The sequence below is a fragment of the Typopeltis vanoorti genome, chromosome 22 (genome assembly GCF_054136105.1).
Source record: "Typopeltis vanoorti isolate ZY-2024b chromosome 22, IOZ_Tvanoo_1.0, whole genome shotgun sequence".
NCBI lineage: Eukaryota > Metazoa > Arthropoda > Arachnida > Uropygi > Thelyphonidae > Typopeltis > Typopeltis vanoorti.
In genome coordinates this window covers 9,551,702-9,574,355 of record NC_143570.1, presented here as the reverse complement: position 1 = coordinate 9,574,355, position 22,654 = coordinate 9,551,702, and the positions used below count along the sequence as shown (strand labels likewise).

Genomic DNA, 22,654 nt, shown 5'->3' with positions numbered 1-22,654 from the left:
GTTTTGCTTAGCTTCATATTATTCATTGTCATCACACATGCCGACTCCTTCCTTCTGAGAGGTGATGACATGCCTATGTTGATTTTGTGACTTTGAACTATCCATCACTCATATTTTAATCAATTACCCTCATTTTGCCCAACAAGCACAATCATTATTTTAACCACCTTTATAATCTGTCTGAGCCCTACATACTTAGGCAGATCTTATCAGACTCATCAACTGTCAACCTGGTTTTTAAGTTTTTACAGAGTATTAATCTTTACTTCCTTATATAAAGTATATTTTTTATTTTAAGTTATTGTAAATATGTTTTAATAAACCTCAGCTTTATGTACATTTTATGAATTGTAATATTTTTTATGCTTTTTCATCTGTTTTATACTCTTCTTTTACATTTGGTTTTTCTGCACTTTTTTATGCTGTCTTACTTATTTATTAAATAGTATACTTCTCTGAATTGTTTCATTTATGATATTTTGTTGTTATTTCTACTTTTATATGTAGTTTTAAGACCTACATAAGTATAATCCCCTTATTTATTACACGTGTTTTTGGTATAGTATGGCCATAGCTGTCCTTGCACCATTAAACCCCAAAACAAAAACAGTTATGCAGTTTTCAATTTATGTAAGGGTTTCAGGAATGCATATTGCATAAACAGAGGACCCATTGTGTGTGTGAGTGTGCATGCTTGCATGTGTTTGCGTGCATGCACACATTCGTGTTAATCTCAGTTGGATATTTTAACCACATGTTCCTTTTTATTGCTGTGAAAATAAATTGAGAGATTGTGAATTGAAAAGCTTGACAAATAACAGATAATTTGAAACTTAATAAATTGGTAAGAAGAGGCTATCAGATATTTAGTAAAGATATTCACAGTACTCATCTGACTTAATAAAGGATTAAGTTAACCTTAAGCTGCTTAGACTTTAACTATGGAAAAAAAATTAACTATAAAATTACATCAAGAATAGTCATTATTTGATTGTTACATTTTTTTATAGAGATTTACTTGAAAAAATTCGGCAGTTTGAAGAACAGGCTATAGACAGTGAGAAATTCACTCCTGGAACACCAAAATTATCAAAGTTAGAACCTCTTTTAGATTCACATGCTGTTGTGCAACAGCTGGAAATGGTATGTTGTTCATATATATTTAATTCTTTCATGAAACATTATCTTGAAATTAAAAATAGTACTGGAGTTATAGATATTTTGCTTCTTATAATTATACTACTAAAACTTGTTTAGAAATATCAAAATTATAATGCTGTTTACTTAAGTTAATAGTCACAAATTTATGCTAACCATAATATATTATTGTAACAAACCACCACGAAGTTGGCAGACTTGTTGTGGGATGTCTCACTTGGTGAGTGACATGTCTACAGTATCATGTTTGAACCTTAATCTGATTTACACTCCTAACATTCACATTACATTTTAGCATTGCATTCCATTCACCTACTTCTCTCCATGTAAATAGTTATTTCCTTACTTCCCTCTTCATCACCTGTATACAACTTCTGAGGATGGCCTCTTGTTCTCTCCCTCTCACTTCTGCTCTATCTATAATCTTTTCTGTATTAATCTAGTAAAATCTCCTCACTAACTTTTATTACCACTTTTCTGTCTGTACGTTAAACTGCAATTTACATTCTTTTAGCCTCTCCTTATATATAAAAATACTTTTCTTTCTGTACGTTAAACTGATTTACACTCTTTTAGCCTCTCCTCATATATATAAAAATACATAGGAACTTCTGAACATTTGTCAGAACTTTGATAGGAGAAGAAAAAGAAGAATCACATTCTTGAATTTAAACCTGTCTCCCAGAGAATTACAATTCTTAGACTGAAAATCAATAAGCAGGTTGATTTAAGTATAATACAAATATATGCATCCACCTCCAGTCATTCAGATGAAGAAATTGACAGTTTCTATGAAGATTCCTCCACCACTCTCAGAGATAGTACATGTCATTGGAAAATTATGAGAGACTTTAACTGTAAAGTCGACAAGAAATAACAGGCACATAGAGCTTTAGGTTTGAAGGAATGTACCAAAGAAATGACAAAGACTTAATGAATTTGCAGAGAGCCAGGGACTGTGTATAGAAAACACTTTCTTTAAAAAAGTGAAGTAAATGAAAATGGACTTGGATCACAAATGGAGAAGTTTTTAATGAAATCAGTTATATTATGGTGAACAAAATGGAAATATTAGATGTGTTGCAAGTTTTTTCACTTGGTTAACCAAGTGGAAAAACTGTCAACATCTATCTCTAATCCAGAGTATTTTAGTAATAAGGTGTAACACCTTTTGACTACTTGTATATGGCAATATGACTTCTGCATTACTTCAACCTTAGTGTCACTTCTGTATCTGGCTCCCACTGATGGGAACTCAATAAAGGTTGAAACCAGTCTGGGTAGTGGTCCTTCCCATAATGCATAACGTTAAACATGTCTGTAAGGAAATGTACTTTGCATTATGGCATACTAAGGCAATTGATTTGAAGTCATTAGCCTGTATATACAAGTAGCCAATTGTGAAGTTACTTCATACACAAACTTTGTTTGCTTACACTTGGATAAAGGATGAAATGAAAAATATAATTTCTTAGCATCTTTAATTTATATTAGATGTATTTTTTATCAACCAGTTTATCATAGCTAAATTGGTCAGAGGCTATTTGAGAGAGGATAAAAATAAAATAGAGAGAGATTAGAATTGGTAATGAAAAAAACCACAAAAATTGAAGTTATAATAAACCATAAAGAAAATAATTGAAGAAATAATAGAAGAAAAGTCAAAGAAGTATCTAATAGAATGGAGGAAATGTCTTCAACAATAATTTTCTAAACATTTAAGAAAATCATTACTATCCAATAGAACATCTAGAGAAAACTTACTTACAGTACTGTATTTTGGCATCCCAGCATAAATGTTGTGATGCCAAAAGTTGGGAATGTACCATTCCTGGCCTAAATAGCTACTTCCAGTTCACCTTCAAAGTAGAAAAAAATAGACAGTGTACCATTTCTAACTACCTTTATCACCCACTTTCACTGTACAGAACCTCATCCACCCACCAAAGCCACTCCACGTGTATATTTACATCATTCCTCCCTTCAGACTAGGAATCATCAGAATTCTAACAAACAGGTAGAGAGTGTGAACTCCAACTGATGAAAACACTTTATTCAGAGATGATTACAACTAAAAAATGGCTAATATCAGTATATGCTGCAGCCAAATTCAGAATCAGTATAATAAAGGTAACTTTAAAAATGCATTCTGCTTCTCATGCATTAAGATATTTCTGGTGGAGAGGGGGAAAAAATGCCCTTAAAAATACACATTGATTAACATGTGAGGTCCTCTGCAAAAATATTCAGTAATGTCCAAATATTCAAGGATCTCGTTCTCCTCCCCATCAAACTGAAGTGGGGGGGTGCACAAGATCTCTTGAACATGAAAAGCATATTTTGACCAAAATCCAGTATTATAATATAATAAGGATTATCAAATCATACATTGCATACTAGACTGAAGGCATTGACAGGACTGACACCTGCCTGCTCACTATGTGTATAGGTATAGTTTATATCTTTGTGCCCATGATGATGCCTTGTTGACCAAGGTGAATTGTTAGTCTAATAATTTAATAAGTAAATAATATTAGCTTTTTATCACTATATATGTGTGTGTTTTCCTCTTCAAAATAATGTGAGTGATAATCAACATCTGAACATCCCTACCAGAATAGAATAGTTAACTAAAAAGTTCACTATTTTCTACATAAATGCAGGCATTAAACATTCATGCATTGTTTAATAACTGAAATGTATTTTAATTGTGCTGTGTGTGTTCACTCACCCAGTTGTAAATATGCATAAAAGATTTCCATTTATGTATATTTGATCTTGATGAAGTCAGTCACACAGGCAAAGAAACTAGTTGGACTACTTACTGATAAATTCTTATATTCAGTGATCTCGTTGTGAAACTGCATCCTCTTCTCATGGAATTATTAATAATCATATTCACACAACTTGTATTTTTTTTTTTTTAATCTGATGGACAGAATAGGGTAGAAGCTGGCTTTGCTTCTCCTTCACCAAATTCTCAGTATATGAGGTTACTTGAGGAATAGCACCTTGGAAGCTGCTCTACCATCTGTCTTTATAGAGTCAATTTCTAGATTATTTACTCTTGACAGTCTTCATCTTTGAATTGAACTACTCACAACAAAATATGGCTCTAAAAAGGCTGGTCAATTGTAACTAATCACTAAACATTTGCACCTTATCACCAGGGTGGAGCAGTTTCAACATGAATGTTAGTTGGCTGAAAGTAGAATTCAGCTTCCTACTGTGAGAAAATCATAAAAACAAGAATTGAATCTGTGATGAAGAATCCACATTTTTTCTCTTTATTTCTGAGAGTCAGTTTGATTAAGATTGAGCTGAGGAAAAGGAGATTTGAACACAATTTGTTCTCAATTGAATAACTTCTTATCACCAAGCACCATTACTGGGATTACCATCAATGGTGATACAGTAGATGTGCACTATACCAAATTCCCACTCAAACAAACTCTTCTTATTATTGTGCTATCTTCTATCGAAGGTCAGCGACCATCTTGGCAAACAAACTGCGCTCTTGTGCTAATCTGAGCAGTTGTGCACTGCTCTTTCTTGTCCACGTCTTGATGTTGTCAAACCATGATATTCTTTTTCTTCCTCTAGTTCCTTTGCCACCAATTCTTCCTATCAAAATAGTTTGTAGAAGTTGGTATTTGCTGTTTCTCATGATGTGGCCAAGATATGATGTTTTTCGTTTCTTGATTATTTGTACAAGATGTTTAGCTTTGCCAATGGATTTTAAGACATCTTCATTGGTAATTTTTTCTGTCCATGATATCTTTAGCATTCTTCTGTATAGCCACATCTCAAAGGCTTCGATTTTCTTGATGGTTGTCGCCTTCAATGTCCATGTTTCAACTCCATAGAGCAGAATAGACCACACGTAGCATTTCAGCATTCGGCATCTGACTTCCATGTTTAGGTCTTTATTGCAGAATATGTTCTCATTTTCATTGTTCTCATTGCCCATGTCATGAAAGATTTGCTTACGCTTGGACCCACCGAAACGTTTATAATTTCTATATATTCGGCACGAAACTCTTGTAGTTTCTCTATTCGGCTTTGAAATAATGTTGGATTCAATATCCACTTAATTTGAATAATTTTGCATCACCGAAGTGAAGCCTTTTGGCTCTCTATTTCAGTCTCTCAGATACAATTTACTATCAAATATCACTTTCACTTTCACATTTGACTCTGTCATTCTCAGTATCGGATTCAAGTAACATTCGCTGAATCTCTTCAACATCTGATGGATTATCCAATTGATATTTTTTTTTCATCCATTTTCAGTGGTAAATAAAAATAAATAAATAAATAAACCATTACCATACTGACATCAGAGTTTGTAGTATCTCTCAGATACAATTTTACTATCAAATATTACACACACCTTTACATAAAATGTGTTAAACCAAAACTGACTGCATAAACAGTGTGGAACCAGTTCCCTGTTCTTTCTGTGCATATATCACTTGTAATATATGTATGCACAGCTACTCATGACCTCCAAGCTATACACTGGATATGCATAAGTATATTTATATTAAACAATTTGTTTGTATCTGTCAGATCAGTCACGACCTCTTCAGGGTTAACGCTTGTTGTATATTTGTATGTTCATCCCAACCCAGATGAAGTGGCAAAACTAGTAGGTTTATTAAATCATTACGACCCATAAACCCGATGTTAGTTATTTTTTAACAGAGGAATCTGAAAAAGGAATCTTAGCAAGGTAAGTTCTTTGAAGAAAAAGTGAGACTGTTAACAAGTGAATAGTAAATAAAAGGAGTTATTAAAATAGATGTTGAGCTTCGAAGAAATGGAAAGTTTCGTTTTCTGTCCCAAGGATGCCTGTAATATTAATTATTTTAATGTAACAAGTGATGGAAATAGTGAAATCTAAAACTAAAGTGGCATTAATAAAAAGCTCTACTTTGATACAATGTTTATCAAGTAGTAAAAGAAACTGTTTTACTCTATTTTCCTACTTTCTACTTTACCATGAATTTCTCTAAATTCATGGTAAAGAATTTATGTTTTGTACTTCTTGTAATACAATTGTATGAGATAAGAATATTTATACTCCAGTGAAACATTGAGAATGAATGGAACAAAGTGTGCTAAATAAGGAAACATTGCATAGTCCAATGGAAATTAAGAAGTTTTTTATTTTGAGAAAAAGCCTGATAAAGAACTAACTCCAATGAACATTTATTGTAGGAATTTGTTATGAAAAACAAAATTTTCAGTCTAGTAGACTGATTAAGTCCTTGTAAAACAAACCTAATGGAATGAATGACTGAATCAGTGAGTGAATGACTTTATCCTCCAAAGATAAAGGAGATCTAAAGTATAGTTTTAATTTAGAAGGCCTTAGATCCAAATGGTTTTGTAGTTATTAATTTAATCATATATATCATGTGTTGTTTAGTTTCATTAAATATATATATTTTTTTATTTAGTCGCCAGTCAATTATTTCCTTGATTCTAAAAGAAATTGAGTTAAAAATCATTACACCAATGTATTGAACTCTTGTAAATTTTCGTAACACTTGGTGTAAAAACAATCCCTTTAAAGAAATTTAACATAAAAGGTAGTTTCAGTATAGGAGCAAGAACATTTGAAAGCTGGGATAATATAACATATAAGAATAATATATATTTTTACAACAAAAGGATGGGGTGGGGAACAGAGTCTCAGATTAAATTATGTCACCATATCGTTTCCTTGAGAGTACATCCACAAATAAAAATACTGCAGTAATTTATGTCCTAAGGAGTACTGAACAGTTTTATGCAATTAGTATTATTTTTGGTTCTGAGTACTGGAAATGAAAGTTATTTCACCTTGCCTATTGCTGCAAAACTGTCATTTTGTTTGTAGCCACATATGCTTATTATGCTGAACAGATAGGAATGTTACAAATCTATAAGATCTAATGAACTCTTGTCTTCCCTTCCTTTTTCCATGAAATAAATGTAAGCAATTAACTTTATTACTTAAATTTCTTTGACTTTCCAGCTCTTTAGACCTAGTTTCATCAAGTGAATTACTATGGCTGTCTTATTCAGATATGAATTGTGTGACGCTTACATGAAATATGCTCTCCAGTTATGGTGGTAATGGTGTGGGGGAGAATCCTTTCCTGAAATGTCCCTAAGAGGTCTTTTCCCCATGCTAGAAATATGATATAACTTGTCCTAAGAAGTCCCACAGGTAAACTTGAGAATTGAATTCAGTAGACAGCAGAATTTGCAAACACATTTACTTTCATTTGGAAAAGTGCATATTTATATCTCACAAATTCCCATATAGGCTTCATGTGTTAATATCTAGGTGAAGTTTTAAAATAATTATATTTGTTTTATGATTAAAAAAAACTTATAAAAAATGAAATATGATTGAAAACATTTCTATTATCAGGAAGTGAAACATCTCAAAGAAGAAAATGAGAAGCTAAAGAGTCGTTTTAAGCAGGTGGAAAATAGAGCAAGTATAATTTAATTACTTATAAATATAAAATAACTTGTTCTTTAAAATGATGCATATGCTGTATTATTAATTACACTATTAGTAGAAGAAATGACCCATTCAATTTGGTTAATTTTTTTGGATTTCATGATTTATTTCTGATAAACTTTTTTCCAAAATGTCTATTCAGGTTGCTGATACGATCAGCTATCCTAGTTTAATCTTATTATTATTATTACATGACATAGCATATCTGCTCTTCAGCCTTTTGGCTGGAGAGCTGATACACTAACCATTCGGTCAACCAGGCATCTTATGTTGCATTCATAAATGCATCAAATCACCCACATTTTTCTTCTTTTGGGCATTTTCTTTCTGTGTTCAGACACTTGTTTTGCATTTTTCATGTCTCATTCTGTTCGTGACCATACCATTTCTGAATATTAATAATATCCATCTTAATTTTATGTATGAATCTGCCATTGTTTTTGTACCATTCCTTGAATATTAATATCAGCTTTTTTTTTTTATAATATCTTAATTTTTCCTATGGGTCTGTCATCCATTGTATCACTTGTTTACTCATAATTTTTTCAGAATTCTTGTATCTTTAGTCTCCACTCTTTACTGCTTTATTCTGATCCATATCTCCAATCCATATGTTAATATTAAGCTTGAACACTATCTTGTATACTGCTAGCTTTGTCTTTTTGCTAATTTTTCTCTTATTTCATACAAATTTATTCAGATAGACTTACTATACCCTTTTCATTTACACATAGTGTTTTGAACAGTGTTTTCCTTGATACGTGTTTTATTGAAATCAGCAACTTACAGAAGTATCAAGGGAAACATGATACATATCCCCATTTAGATTCTTATTATATTCAATATTTTTTTTTACCATTTATTATAAAGTTAAATATTTAGTATTGGCAGTCAGGTCAGACTAGCAGAGCTTCCTCTTAACCAGGTTTCACTTCAGCAATTTTGCTTAGCTTTTTTTCAGCTATGCTTGCATAGTTGAATTCCCAACAGGATATTCATTTTTATTCAACAGGAAAAGTTCTCTATATTTCTCTCATTTAATGTTTTAGGCACCTCCATATAATATGATTTGTATAAACAATGTAAATAATTCATCTGCAATGTCTGTCAATTGCATAAGTTCTCAGGCTGGTTTGTCTGTTTTGCAGATGAACAAAGGAGTATGAGACTGGCTCATTAACCTTCAGTTGGAAAGATCCTTATAAAAATTCTTCATCTTTCAGCATTACAGGCCAAATGTCATCTACTCTAGTTGACTTTTCACATTTCAGGTTTCCGATGACTTCCACCTCAAGTAGTATTGCTATATATATGCTGATTGTATTTCTGTTGGACATTGTTCTATCATTTGTTATTTAGTTTAATTTTTCAAAGTACAGTTGACTCTCATAATAGTGCACACTATTATAACAAGCTTGCTCATTATAGTGAGCTACCAAGAAGGCCTCACCAAAGTTTCATAGGCACAGTGCTGCTATAAAGAAAATTCACCTGGGTGAAGTTTTAAAATATGAATACTTGTTAAAGTATTCACTATAACAAGCTATTCCTGTAGTTCCAATGAGTTCACTATAGTGATCCACTGCAATTACAGGAATATCTTGAATATCTTTCTGAAGTTTTAATTATTATTGTCACACTGAGACTTCCAAGAAGTCATATGACTCATCATGGTTGGTCCTACTCTCACATATCCAGATCAAGCAGTACCTTAAACTCATTCATTATCTCTGCACTCACCATACTCTCAGGCAAATACATTTCACTTACCAATCTTTCCCCATGCCAAACATCTGCTCCTTGCTTCCCTGCTTATATTCTCCTTATATAGCTTCCAGGGATTGCTGGATAACTTTCAGAAATCCCTGAAAGCTATATTCCAGGGATTCTTATTACACTAATCTGATACAACCTCTTATCAACGTATGTCTCAATGATATCACCACCCTCTTCCTATTCACAAGGCTCTGCATTGCATTTGTTTAATCTTTCTTTATACCCATCACTCCAGAGATCAGAAACTAATTTAGTCAATTATGCCTGGATCCTTTCCATTATATCCTCATCCCTTGAAAAATGTAACTAAATCTTTCCACAGTAATATGATACATATGCAGCCTGATCAAGACTTTGTGCAAGGGATTATAACCACATCACTTGTTCATGTCAACATCCTCTGCATCATTAATCTAGAACGTTTGTGATATCCTCACAGTTTTAGCAATGCATCCTAAATGTTTTTAGAATGTATTGATAACTTATAAATTCAGATAACTAATTTTAGGTTCTGGTTCACCATCAGTCCCTAGATCTCTGATCTTGGGAAGATGGAGAATCTCTTCCACCTCCTGCAAGATACCCACTACTTTTATAGTTTGCATCCCATTTTTGCTTTGCAAATGTTAAACCTTACACTTTGCAACATTGAACTGTGAACTCAATTAACTTGCCTACTCACACAGTTAATTCATATTCTGACATCTGTCCTCAGCTTTACATCATCTGCAGACAAGGTTCTAGATGATGCATTTAAACATCTTTTGATGATGCATTTATCCCCATTTAAACCTCTCCCAATATCATTAATATACAAGTTAAACAGCGGGGGGGGGGGGGCCTACAGCAAACCAGAGGTCTGTAGTAGGGCCACTGCTGTTTAACTTTACTGTTTAACACTTTCCTCTTCCAGAACACTGCTTCCCCATCATATACAACTTGATATCTATCAGGCAACCAGCCTCCTGTCTGATCCACTGACTTCTCTCTAACCCCAACCATTCCATTTTATTACTAGCTTGTCAGTATATTAAAGGCCTTTGCTGAATCTAAATATTCTACTGTGCATGCATCTTCTTTGTCCATTGTATTTTTCACTTTGATATACAGTAAACAGATTGCTAAAACATGATTTCCTCAAGATTCCCTCTTTGTTCATACATTTTTATACTTACCTTATTTAATCTCCTGACCTTTGAAATACATTCAGATATTGCTGTTGGAAAATAGTCAAGAGCATAAGAAAGCAAATTTTATTGAACTGCTTTCTATCCCATTTCTTTATTTGTGCTATAGCTTCAAGCTATCTTGAGTTTTCCATAATCACTAATCTTGAAGTTACACATATATCCTTTCATCACAGAAGTCCTTATATGTCTGGTCACCACCCAGGTGTCCTCACCTCATGATCAGTCAACAACATGAGAGAGATTAAGCAACTTCATTATAATAATGTCCTTTTATGAAATGATAAAATCCATGAGCCCTCATTCCTCATCTTCCCTCCATTGCATGCTGCAAAAGGTAGTTGCTCCTCAAAAACTTGGAAATTCAATGCCTTTGTCCCTAGATGCCATATCTCTTCCTTCCAGTCTAATATTACCATAATTAAAATCACCTATAATGATATCCTTTTCTTATTTTCTTATACATTTCCTCACTGTCCACATATCCTGACCTACAGCAACATTCAATGAAATATTTCTTCCAATCCATCTCCCCCTCTTCTTCTATCTCTACATGCTTTTTGGTTCTTATAAAAAATATCATATCTCTCCATCTCATTCCTATCAGGTTGTCATCCTTATCTAACCATGTTTCATTCATTCCAACAATTTTTGGGAAAATCATCTCTAACAATATGATAATCCCCCCCCCCTCCCTCCCAATTTTCAATACCCCTGACATTCATAAACAAACAGTAATAATTTGTTTCTGAGCCTGTAACCAGTTCTACTCATGCCACCTCTCAGCTGTGAATTCTCCACACCTCAATATGTGTTCCTTTCTGTCACTACATACTTTTCGCCAGATTCAAATGCTTCCCTTACATTCCCATTCCTCTTTTGATTACCATCATGACTCATTTGCTACTAGTTCCAATAGTGATCACATCTGTCTTGCATTCATCTTCTCTCATTCTTGTCTCTTATACTAACTCCTTCATTCTCAAATATCATAATTGCCTCTTTCATACTCTCTCTCTCTCCTATTGACTCAATGCAGTCCATCACTCTTATACAGTTCCATCCAGTCCATCACTCTTATACAGTTCCATCCATTCCTAAAATTCATTACACATATTTGCACTCTTTTCTCCCCACACAACTCTATCAACATACCATTCATGATCTTTGCTTACCATCTTGGTTCATCACTTTACCTCAGTAACCTTCATCCTGACTACCTTTCTTACTGCACTGTTGTCTTTTATTCTCAGTAACCTCTCGAGAGCCATTCTCACATTCTCTTTCTGCTTTTATATTACTTGATCTTTGATTTTCTTTGTATAGTAATCTCTAAAACATTCTATCATCATGGTATTTATATTCTTTCCATAATCTGTCTTTGAATTTTTGTCAAGAGCAGCCACATGTTTCTCTAAACTTTTCAGTGACTTGTATTCAAGGCACAGAAAGGTTTAGTGATCAGTAAACAATTGGTGGTCCTCCAGATAGCGAAGGAGTTGATTGTTGATAATGTTCTCCATTATTTATGAGAATGTGAGGAGAAGCATTGGGAGGATGATAATTTGATGGCTTTTATATCCCTTTTATGGGAGAGGAATATGGCTCCTTTGCTTCCATTCTGTTGGGGAGGTGACAGAAAATCATGAAAGAGTGTAAAGATGATAGTTAGGTATTAATTCCTGAGTACACTTGACCACAGTTAGTGAGGTGAGGGACACACAGCCAGATGATTGGTATCAGAGCTATTAAGGTTTTTGAAAGATTAGAGAAGGGATGCAGAGAGCTGTTCTTTATATAGTGGGAGGTGCTTTCATACAAGAATTAGAAGAGGAGAATGATGCCAGGAGATTATCTTTTGGTGATATCATAGTGTACCATCTGGATGTAAATGAAGTAGAAGCATGGATTTTGCCAAGGTTGTTGAATACTGGTGTGTTCACTAGCCTTAGTGAGCAACCAGAATTTCTTAATATGTATTTTATTTTTCTTAAAAATAAAATAATAAAAAAGAAAACTGTTGCAGGGTGCAGTGTAGTCTGAGTGCAAAGAGCTGGTGTTTTTGTCTTGAACTACTTGAGATATGACATATTTTATTTTATTTTATTTTATTACTGAATTGCTGAATTTTACTGAAAAAAAAAAAAAAAATTTTTTTTTTAGGAAAGTTATTGACCTTATTAGTTATCTTACACCAGCTACTTAGGTGGTGCTTTTTGGAATTATCAGTTATTGTTTAATTTGAGCTTAATGTACTGAAGATGCCTGTGACACACAGGCAAAAATTATACTATTAAATAATCTTTGTACATGAGTTTTTTCCGTTATTAATTTTGTATTGATATGTCTACTCACGGTATACCTCTTTTAAAACTTAGGGTAAACTTGATCCTAGGATGAAGTGCATTTAACTTAGTGAGAAATTGCTGAAGTTCATCTGAAGAGCCATTCCATACAGCAAAAATGTCATCGATATATCTGAACCAATGAGTAGGTCTGGGATAAATGTTGTCAAAGATACATTGTTCAAAATGTTCCATAAAGAAATTGGAGATAGCAGGAGAAAGAGGATTGCCTGTTGCTGTTCCTTCAATTTGTTGATGCAACTTATTTTTAAAGGAAAAATAACCAGAATGTATTACAAAATCAAATACGTTTACAATGTCTGAAGGAAATTCCTGTTGTAGTAATTCAATGCTTCCAGAAAGAGGCACATTTGTAAATAAAGAAACAACATCTAAACTAATCATGATATCAGAAACGTCCAAATGAAGATCTGAAATTTTATTTTTGAAATCCAAAGTATTTTTTATATAAGTATCAGTTCTTCTAGTTGAAGAGGAGAGTAAATTTGATAAAAATTTTGAGATTTTGTAAGTGGGGCAACCTATACAATCTACGACTGGTCTTAACGGAATGCCTGGTTTATGAACTTTTGGAAGACCATACAATCTAGGTGGATGACCGAAGAAGGTTTTAAGTTTTTTCTTTTGATCTTCATTCCATGTAGATACATTATCTATAAGAGAATTAAGTCTCTTCAATTGACTCCGGGTAGGATCCGATGTAAGAGGCCTATAAGTTGAACAGTTGCGAAGTAAAAGAGACATTTTTCTTTCATATTCCTTCCTATCTTGAATCACTGCAGCCTTTCCCTTATCAGCTTTCATAATAATTAAATTATTGTTATTCTTCAGCAGTGATTTCAATGCTTTAAACTCAGAGTAAGAAAGATTAGGACGAGGAGGCTTGGCATTAAAAATAATTTTTGCACATTCAAAACGTAATCTGTTGGCTGTTTTTTGGGATAAGGATCGAATACCCTGTCTATGTTATGAAAAAAATCCATAATAGCGAAATCATGTCCTTTTGATAAAACAAAACGTTCACGGTCTGTTAGTGGATGTCCAGAAACATTTATAACTACTTTATCTATATCAATAGTATTATTACTGGATCTAGGTAGGCTGACCAGTGATTCAAATTTGCGTTTTAAATTGTCACGAGAATCATTAAAGACCTTTAGGTAAGAACTCGAAGATATGCGCATTATAGTATTATATGATCTGATTATTGATAATTATTGAATATTATATATATGCAGTACTGCACTCAATTAATTAATTAATTGTCTTTTAAAGATTGTTTAAGTTTTAGATGAAAAGTAGCTATTAGCTTTGCATTCATTTAAAATATATTTAATAACTGCAACTGCTCTAATTACTATCATGCATATGTAATACTGTATTTATTTAATTAATTAATTTTTTAAGGCTTTTGGAATTCTAGAAGAAAAGTCTAAGCTTTCAGAAAATTTGTTCCATGCAAAAGAAGAATTAAGAGACATGAAAGATAAACAGGTAGCATTTCCTTATATAAAATTCATAAATCTACGTATTTAAAATGTTTGTCAATATTTAGGTGTACATAAAAATGAACTAGTAAGTTTTTTAAATAATGATTTTTAATAACATACATTGGAAACAGGTCCAGTGGCTGGGCCACATAACTAGATCAGATAGTTTACCTAAATTAGCACTAGAGGGCTTGACTTCTGGTAAAGTAAATGAAATTAAAATGATTCAATGAAGGTGTTGATCAATGCCTTCATTGAATCATTTCGTAGCTAATATCATTGGTAATACTGCATTAGTATAAATTTAAAGGAAGAAACAATAGGTAAATTAGTTTGCAATATTTTGATAAATTTTCGCATGTTTTTAAAATTCTTCATTTAATGGGCATCTTTGTAGAAAGTATTTTACCTTGGGTATTATAAATGTTAAAGATACCAAGCTATTTTAAACCTGGTTTTACTCCATTTCCCAAGTAAGCAAACAGACAAATAAGTCAAGTTTGTGCCTGCACGTAATGCAAGTTAGCTGACCCTGCAGGTAGTGCAAGACCAAGATAACTCATGGTAAAAGTAGAATAAGCTCTGATCACTAATCTTAATATTTACCCATAATGCAAAGCACATCTCCTGGAGGAGATGTATGATGCTTTGTATTAAAGGCAAGGAGCCACTACCCACAAAGCATCATACATCTCCTCCAGGAGATGTGCTTTGCATTATGGGTAAATATTAAGATTAGTGATCAGAGCTTATTCTACTTTTACCATGAGTTATCTTGATCTTGCACTACCTGCAGGGTCAGCTAGACTTGCATTACGTGCAGGCGCAAACTTGACTTATTTGTCTGTTTACTTACTTGGGAAATGGAGTAAAACCAGGTTTAAAATAGCTTGGTATCTTTAACATTTAATGGGCATCTTATTTAATTTGAGTAAAAAGACTTAGGTGTTGGCAGTAAGCTTTTTTTAATAATGATTTTTAATTCATATGACAATAAGAAAATAAATAATGTTTTATTTACTTCATATATTAATTTACTGATTTGCTAATACTTGTTAGTTTGATACTCCCAGCTTTTTCAGAGCAGAAACAGTCACTGTGCAAAAAAAGCAATAAATTCATATAAAAATACAGTATAAATTTGCAATGGACAACACAAAGAACTAAAGTTCTGATTGCCCTTTATTGCTTTATTCATCTATTATCAGATAAGGAAAGAGCTTAATAAGTATTGATCTGACTTTAAAATAACTGTCTCCCACATTTTCTGTAGATTGATACAGCCAAACTTGTTGAGGTTTGCGGAATATTTGAAAGCTGCTGCTGATTGTAAAAACAGTCTCTTTGACTTGTAATTACTTCTGTGTAGGACTGTTGTTTTCTTCCATTTAATCATGTGTGAAGGAGGAAGAATGTTGTGTGTGTGTGGGGGTGGGGGGCTAGTAATTTAGCCAAATGTTTATAAAGTTTGTATATGTAGGACTGTTTATACTATCTATTTGAGCATAGGAGTATGTCATGTTTGGAATTTTTAGTACTCCACATATTCTGGATGGATTTATGTGAAAAGCCTTGAGCTTCTTAACAGTTTCTTTGCACCAAGAATTGCCTTTTTTTTTTGGTAATTTCCAAACTTTATTCTTTTGTGTATTAGTATGATTATGACCCATGATTTTTGTATGTAGAATGATCTTGTAGAAGTTCATACATTTTGTGATCATATTCTGTTTGATTATTATTATTATTATTATTATTACGGGTATCTCCATGGAGTCAGTAGACTCATCGCGGGAGACCCAAGCTAGCAAAACAATATCTGTCATATCTCTTCTTGAATTCATTTACAGATGAAGAGCTCACAACAAAGTCAGGCAATGAATTCCACTCATTCACCACCCTCCAGGCAAAAAACCTTGTTCTGACACCTTTGTTAACCACACTCTTCTTTAATTTCCAGAGATGACCTCTTGTTCTTCCATCACTATCACACAGCTGAAACATTTCCCCTGCATCAATCCTATAAAAACCTTTCAGTAATTTGAATGTTTCTATCATATCCCCTCTTCTTCGCCTATCAACCAATCTCTGCAATCCACAAGCTCTCAATCTATCAATGTAGGGAGCATTTTTTATATCACTCACCAACTTGGTCACTCTTCTCTGAACCCTCTCCACAGCCTCCTCATCTCCAAGGAATCCAGGTGACCAGACCTGAGCACAGTAATCCAAATGTGGAAGTATCAATGCTTTATAAAGGGGAATAATAACCTCTTTATCTCTGGATGTCAGTGTGTTCCTCAACAACCAAGTAATCCTATGTGCAATCTTGGACACCTTAGCAATGTGTCCTCTGAACTTCATCTCCTTATCTACCAATACCCCTAAGTCCCTAGCCTCATCAATCTCTTGGAGTACCTCTCCATCGATGTAGTACACAGCTGGTAATCTTTTAATCCCAAAATGCAAGACTTTACACTTTTCCACATTGAACTGACATCCATTTTCTTTTGCCCATTTTACCAGCTTATTTAAATCCTCCTGCAAACTTTCAACATCAGCTTGATTTTTTATTGCACTACACAACTTTGCATCATCAGCAAACAACTGAATATCTCCCTTTAAGCCGTTTCCTATATCATTTATATACAAATTAAACAACATTGGCCCAAGCACAGAGCCCTGAGGCACACCACTGGTCACCTGCCTCATTCTGGACTCGGCTCCTCCATACACCACCTTATGGTATCTCTCCCTGAGCCATTCTCCTATCCATATCACCAATTTAATATCCATTCCCATCTGCTCCAATTTGCGTAACAGTGTTCTATGGGGTATCCTGTCAAAAGCCTTAGCAAAATCCAGAAGTACCACTGTGTAGCCAGTTCCTTTGTCCAACTCTGATGTTATTCTATTATGGATAGTTAATAGATTGCTAAGGCAGGATCTACCTTTAACAAAACCATGTTGGCCTCTATAGAGTATCATATCCTGATCCACCCATTCTTGAATTTTGTCTTTAACCAACTTTTCCAATACTTTTACCACTACTCCTGAGATGGTGATTGGTCTGTAATTCAATACTGCAGTTTTAGAGCCACCCTTATGCAAAGGAACCACTTTGCCTAACTTCCACTCCCTAGGGACCATACCCGAGTTCAAACTTAAATTAAATATCCAGGTAAGAGGGGTTGACAATTCATTTGCACATTCACGCAACACCCGAGCTGATATTCCATCTAAGCCTACCACAGTGTTTGCATTTAAGTTTCGCAATATATTTAATACCTCTGATTCTTTAGCTTCAATTCTCACATTAGGTATTGCTATAGGTATAGAGATATCCTCACTTGGGTGATAGACTTTTGAGAAGTGATCACTCAGTAACTCGACTATTACATCTGATTTTGTCACCTCAATACCATCAGCACCCACTAAGGTTATCCTTCCGAAGTCATTCTTCCTCTTACTTGCCACATAGCGGAAGAACTCTTTGGGATTACCCTTGATCTCTTTGGCTAAGGTCTTCTCATAATCTGATTTAGCTTTTCTTACTATGCTGGTAACCTTCCTAGCTTGAGCCTTGTACTGCTCATGGGTGTCCTGATCGCCCTTCTCCTTGTAAATTCTCCATAACATTTTCTTTTTTTGTAGTTCAAGCTTGATACTACTGCTCATCCATCTAATGCCTGCCTTGTTTGACCTCCTGACCATGGGGACACAATCTGATATTGCTTTCCTCAGATACCCGCTGATTTTATCCCAAGCACTGCTAACATCTTTCCCTTGCAATATGTTCTGCCATGGGATGGCTGCAAGCTCACTCTGAAGCTAGTTATAATTGCCTAACCTGTAGTTTCGTACATACCCCTTCTTAATAGAAAAATCCACAGATTTTGCAACCTCCCAAGTCAATACCACATGATCGCTTTCACCAACTGGAGGTAACGAGGTCACCTTACTTAAGCATATAACCTCTGAACCAATAACCAGGTCCAACACTCTCACACCACGTGTCCCTTCAGTTACGTGCTGTTTCAAGTAATTATCTCGTAGCAGATGTATGAACTCCATTTCCTTTTTGCTACGTGATATTTCCTCCTTCCAATTGATATCACCATAATTAAAATCCCCCATAATAATCACTAAGCCTTCACTCATTGCACTAAGTTGCTGATGCATGAATTCAATATCTCCCCCTGTACTCCCTGGCCTATAGCAGCATCCAACTGTATATTTGGTTGCGTTGGTCACTATTTCGCACCAGACTGCCTCAAATGAACTCTCATTCACATGTCTATCATCATGATATACTACTTTCTTTGGCTGCAACACATCAGCTATCATCAACAGTACTCCTCCTCCTGTTCTATCTTCTCTATCCTCCCTGAAAATACTGTACCCATCACATTCAATTCCAGTGACCACATCTTCTGCTGACAGCCAAGTTTCACTAATGCCTACAACTTTTGGTGAGATTTCACTGACTAATGCCAAAAATTCTTCTCTCTTATTTCTAATGCTTCTAGCATTGGTATACAAAAATTGCAGATTCCCTCTAGATCTTGTACCGGCTTTAGAACTGATATATAAGTCACTAACTACCGTAGTCCTATGCCGATTTTTTTCCCCTCTCTTCTGCAATTTATTCTGCCTATAAGGATCAATAAATACACAATCAGTGCTAAAGTTTCTCTCTCTTACACTCAACCATTTCAATATTAGTTTCCCTGCCCAATAACTTCAACCTGTTCAGAAAACAATAACTTCTTCAATCTCTTATGTCCTTCCATGTTAAGATGCAGTCCATCTCCAGCATACAACTGCCTTTTTCCTTCAAACACACTCCAAACATCAACAAACTCCAGACCTCTTTTTCTGCACATTCTTGCAATCATATCATTCATTATCATTGCTCGTCTACTTAACTCGTAATTGTCAAAACGAGGCAGCACACACACTATTCTCCCATTGACACTTTTCCTCTTCACAATATCTAATAATGTTCTTAAATCTTTTCCTACCCGATTTATACTACCTCTCAGGTCATTCGTACCCACCATAACTATCATCTTGTCTGTTTCATGCCCTCTCTTTATTGCTAAAGCCACTCTTTCTATTGTACCATCAGCCAAGCACTCCTCATGCATACCACTCTCCATACCCTTAATCATAGAATCACCATATATTTTACCACTATTAACTTCATTCAAGTTCACACTCATGGACTCATTCTCTACACTATTCAGCATGACTCTCCCACCCCCCACTCTCACTACATCTCATTTCTTCTTGGCTACTTGTGGTTTTATTATGTTGACTCCCAATCACTCCCATACTATTTATTACTGAATCATTCACCAAAGACTCACCCATATGTAATCCTGTTCTAGTTACTTCAGCTAAAGTAATCTCTATAGTCCTAATTTCTCTGTTTAACACATTAAACTCAGCTTTAACTTCCAGTATCTCCTTACCGATCACTTCCACTTCCTCATGAAGAAGATGAAGGTCATTTTTCATTTTCATAAACTCCCGCCGAAGTTCTTCCGCTACGGTCCCGATGTCAGCTTCCATTCCTAAACGCTCCAGCCTATCCCGACACTTCTCACATACGTCGACATTTTCTTTCTTTTCATTTTGCCAGACCGACCACAGATCCTTCACATTTTTCGGTGCATACATGTAGCAGTTTCCGCAACGCATCCATTGCGAAAAATCTAACGCTGAGCCAGCCTTTCGTGTAGTAGTAGAAGTCCTGCGCGCCGCTGACGTACGTTTCTTGTTGGACGCCATCTTTACACGTTGATATAGTGATACAAACGGCAGTGAAAATACAATATATACACCACAGTTCTAAACAATAATACCACTGAAGGACACTTGTTTCTAACCGATGCACAATTTTAGCACAATTTGTGACAAAAAGCCACACTATATTTAACTTTAAAAACACGTTTTCTAGACTAGCTAAACTCGACCGCCACATTTACCAAGGACACTAGCGCCACCCCACCACACAGTTACTTTACCTTTGTCTGCTTAACAATATATTGTTATTGTATAGTTCTTTAAGCCTGTAATTTCTTTCAGTGGAATATTTTGTTTGAGATGTTTGGATTTGGTTAGGATGTTGACTACATCCAAATGATTACTTTTACTAGAATGGGAGGCAGGTCATACATTCCATGTTCACTGGATGCAATTATTTTCATTTATGGAACTTATCATTAGGGTTACTAGTGATAAGTTTACAATGACACAATCCTGATGCAATTGCTGTTGTCCCGTTGTACTAAGATGTTGAAAATGGATACTCAGATGTTGATTATCATCACACGTTGTTTACTGGAAAAATAAAATAAAATTTAAAAAATTAAAAAAACTTTGTTTTTTTTTAATTTTTTAAATTTAATTTTATTTCATCAGTGGCAGCCAGACCCACAGAAGAGATACCAAAGTTGAAGTAATGTAGAAGTCATATATTTTCCATATTCAAGTAGTCAAAAGTTGTGATACCATCTAATTAAATTATGCTGGATTAGAGCTAATTGTAGAAGATTTTTTTAAACCCATAATACATAGCATTGTGTGCTCTGGATTATGGGATACTAAAGCAAACTTTGGTACATACATTTGGATAAAGGATTAAACAAGAACATGATTTCTTGGCAGGTTTAATTTAAGTTACAATCAATTGCATTTGAATATATCATTGTTCTCTTACTTTTCATATATAGATGATGAGTTACTCTAAATGAAATAAATATCCATTAACTATTTTTAGATAATTAAATATCTGACTTTCTCAATGTGCTCACACATTTCTTCTTAAACTGTGGAAAATTCACAGGTTCTGCTGTACTATGGGCTTCTGTTCTATGCTTTGTACTGCATTCATCCATTTAACTTCCAGCATTTATCCTATTAACTCTGGAAAATTAATCAACCCATTTCATTTTTTTTTTTCAACTAATTCTCATGCATATTTCCTGTCTTTTCCTTAATTTCTTTATGTTGTGATACCATTTCAGTCTACCTTTTAAATTTGTCAAAAATTTAGAAGATCTCTCATTCCAGCTGAAATGTCTTTCCCAGCTAAAACCAGCATATCTTACCACCTCCAGATCAAGACTGTGTGGTCTTTCTTTTCACCTGGAGGCAGAATGACCTCCTTTATGGTCATATCATCTGGGAACTAGTATTACATAGAACAAGTCCTTTCCTTTCCAGTCACTTAATTTTAAAAGTAGTTGTCTCTTAGTGCTGTTTAGTTCATTTTTTTTCCCCTCACTCCTTTTCAGTCTATTGTCCTATAATTAAAATCATCTGTAATAAATATTCATATTGTACTCAGAGTTAATTCATGCTGCTCCTTCTCTGCACCCCCCAGGCATTCAAAAACATCTTATTATATGGATATTATTTCTGGGAATACTCCCATGTTACTCCTCTTAACAAACTATTTCCTCCATGAGTTCAGACGACGACCAAGCATAGTCAAAACGGGCCGTACCCCATCAACTCCCTTTCCCCCCCCAAAAAAAATCAGTTGCTGTTTTCAACCCCTTTCACCCTTTCCCACCCTATATAAAAAAGGCTCCACCCATCCCTAATAATATAATATATATGTATATATATATATATATATATATATATTATACAAAAAAAACTGGGTTTTTTCTTTTCTTTTTTCCTTTTCTATTTTCTATTTTAATTCTTCCACATTGCCTACACCCCCCCCCCCCACACACACACGCTTCCTTCCAAAACACCATAACTGCAGTAGTTTGCACATCGCAGCAAAAAGAAGACAAGCCACAACAACCAGGAAAAAGGTATGTGTAAATTTCTCTTCCTTTATACTACATATATTTATTGGTAAATATACATCTATAATGCCCTAAGAATCCGTGAGTAAAAAGCCAATGATATTTAAATAGGGGCACTCCTAAACAGAAGCAGGCAAAATAGCTGTAAATATAATATCTTATTATATATTTTGTCCTTTTTTTGTTATCTCATAGATCAAACAGGCTCAGAGTCTGATGTTTGAAAGTTGTTTCACTTGAGTATAAATTAAATTAAAGATGCAAAAATTATATTCTTGGTTTAATCCTTGATCTAAGTGTAAACAAACAAAGTTTGTGCATGAAG

The 22,654-nt window shown here is 34.3% G+C and overlaps 1 protein-coding gene across 1 annotated transcript in view; it reads left to right on the top strand.

The window, feature by feature from the left end:
• Positions 1-22,654, top strand: part of LOC150094149 (leucine zipper transcription factor-like protein 1) — a 126,819-nt gene that overhangs the window by 64,913 nt on the left and 39,252 nt on the right. The window contains exons 4-6 of the mRNA XM_090411799.1: positions 1,011-1,143; positions 7,586-7,651; positions 14,418-14,504. Coding sequence (XP_090267925.1) covers positions 1,011-1,143; positions 7,586-7,651; positions 14,418-14,504 — 286 coding nt within the window. The remainder of the gene's footprint in view (positions 1-1,010; positions 1,144-7,585; positions 7,652-14,417; positions 14,505-22,654) is intronic.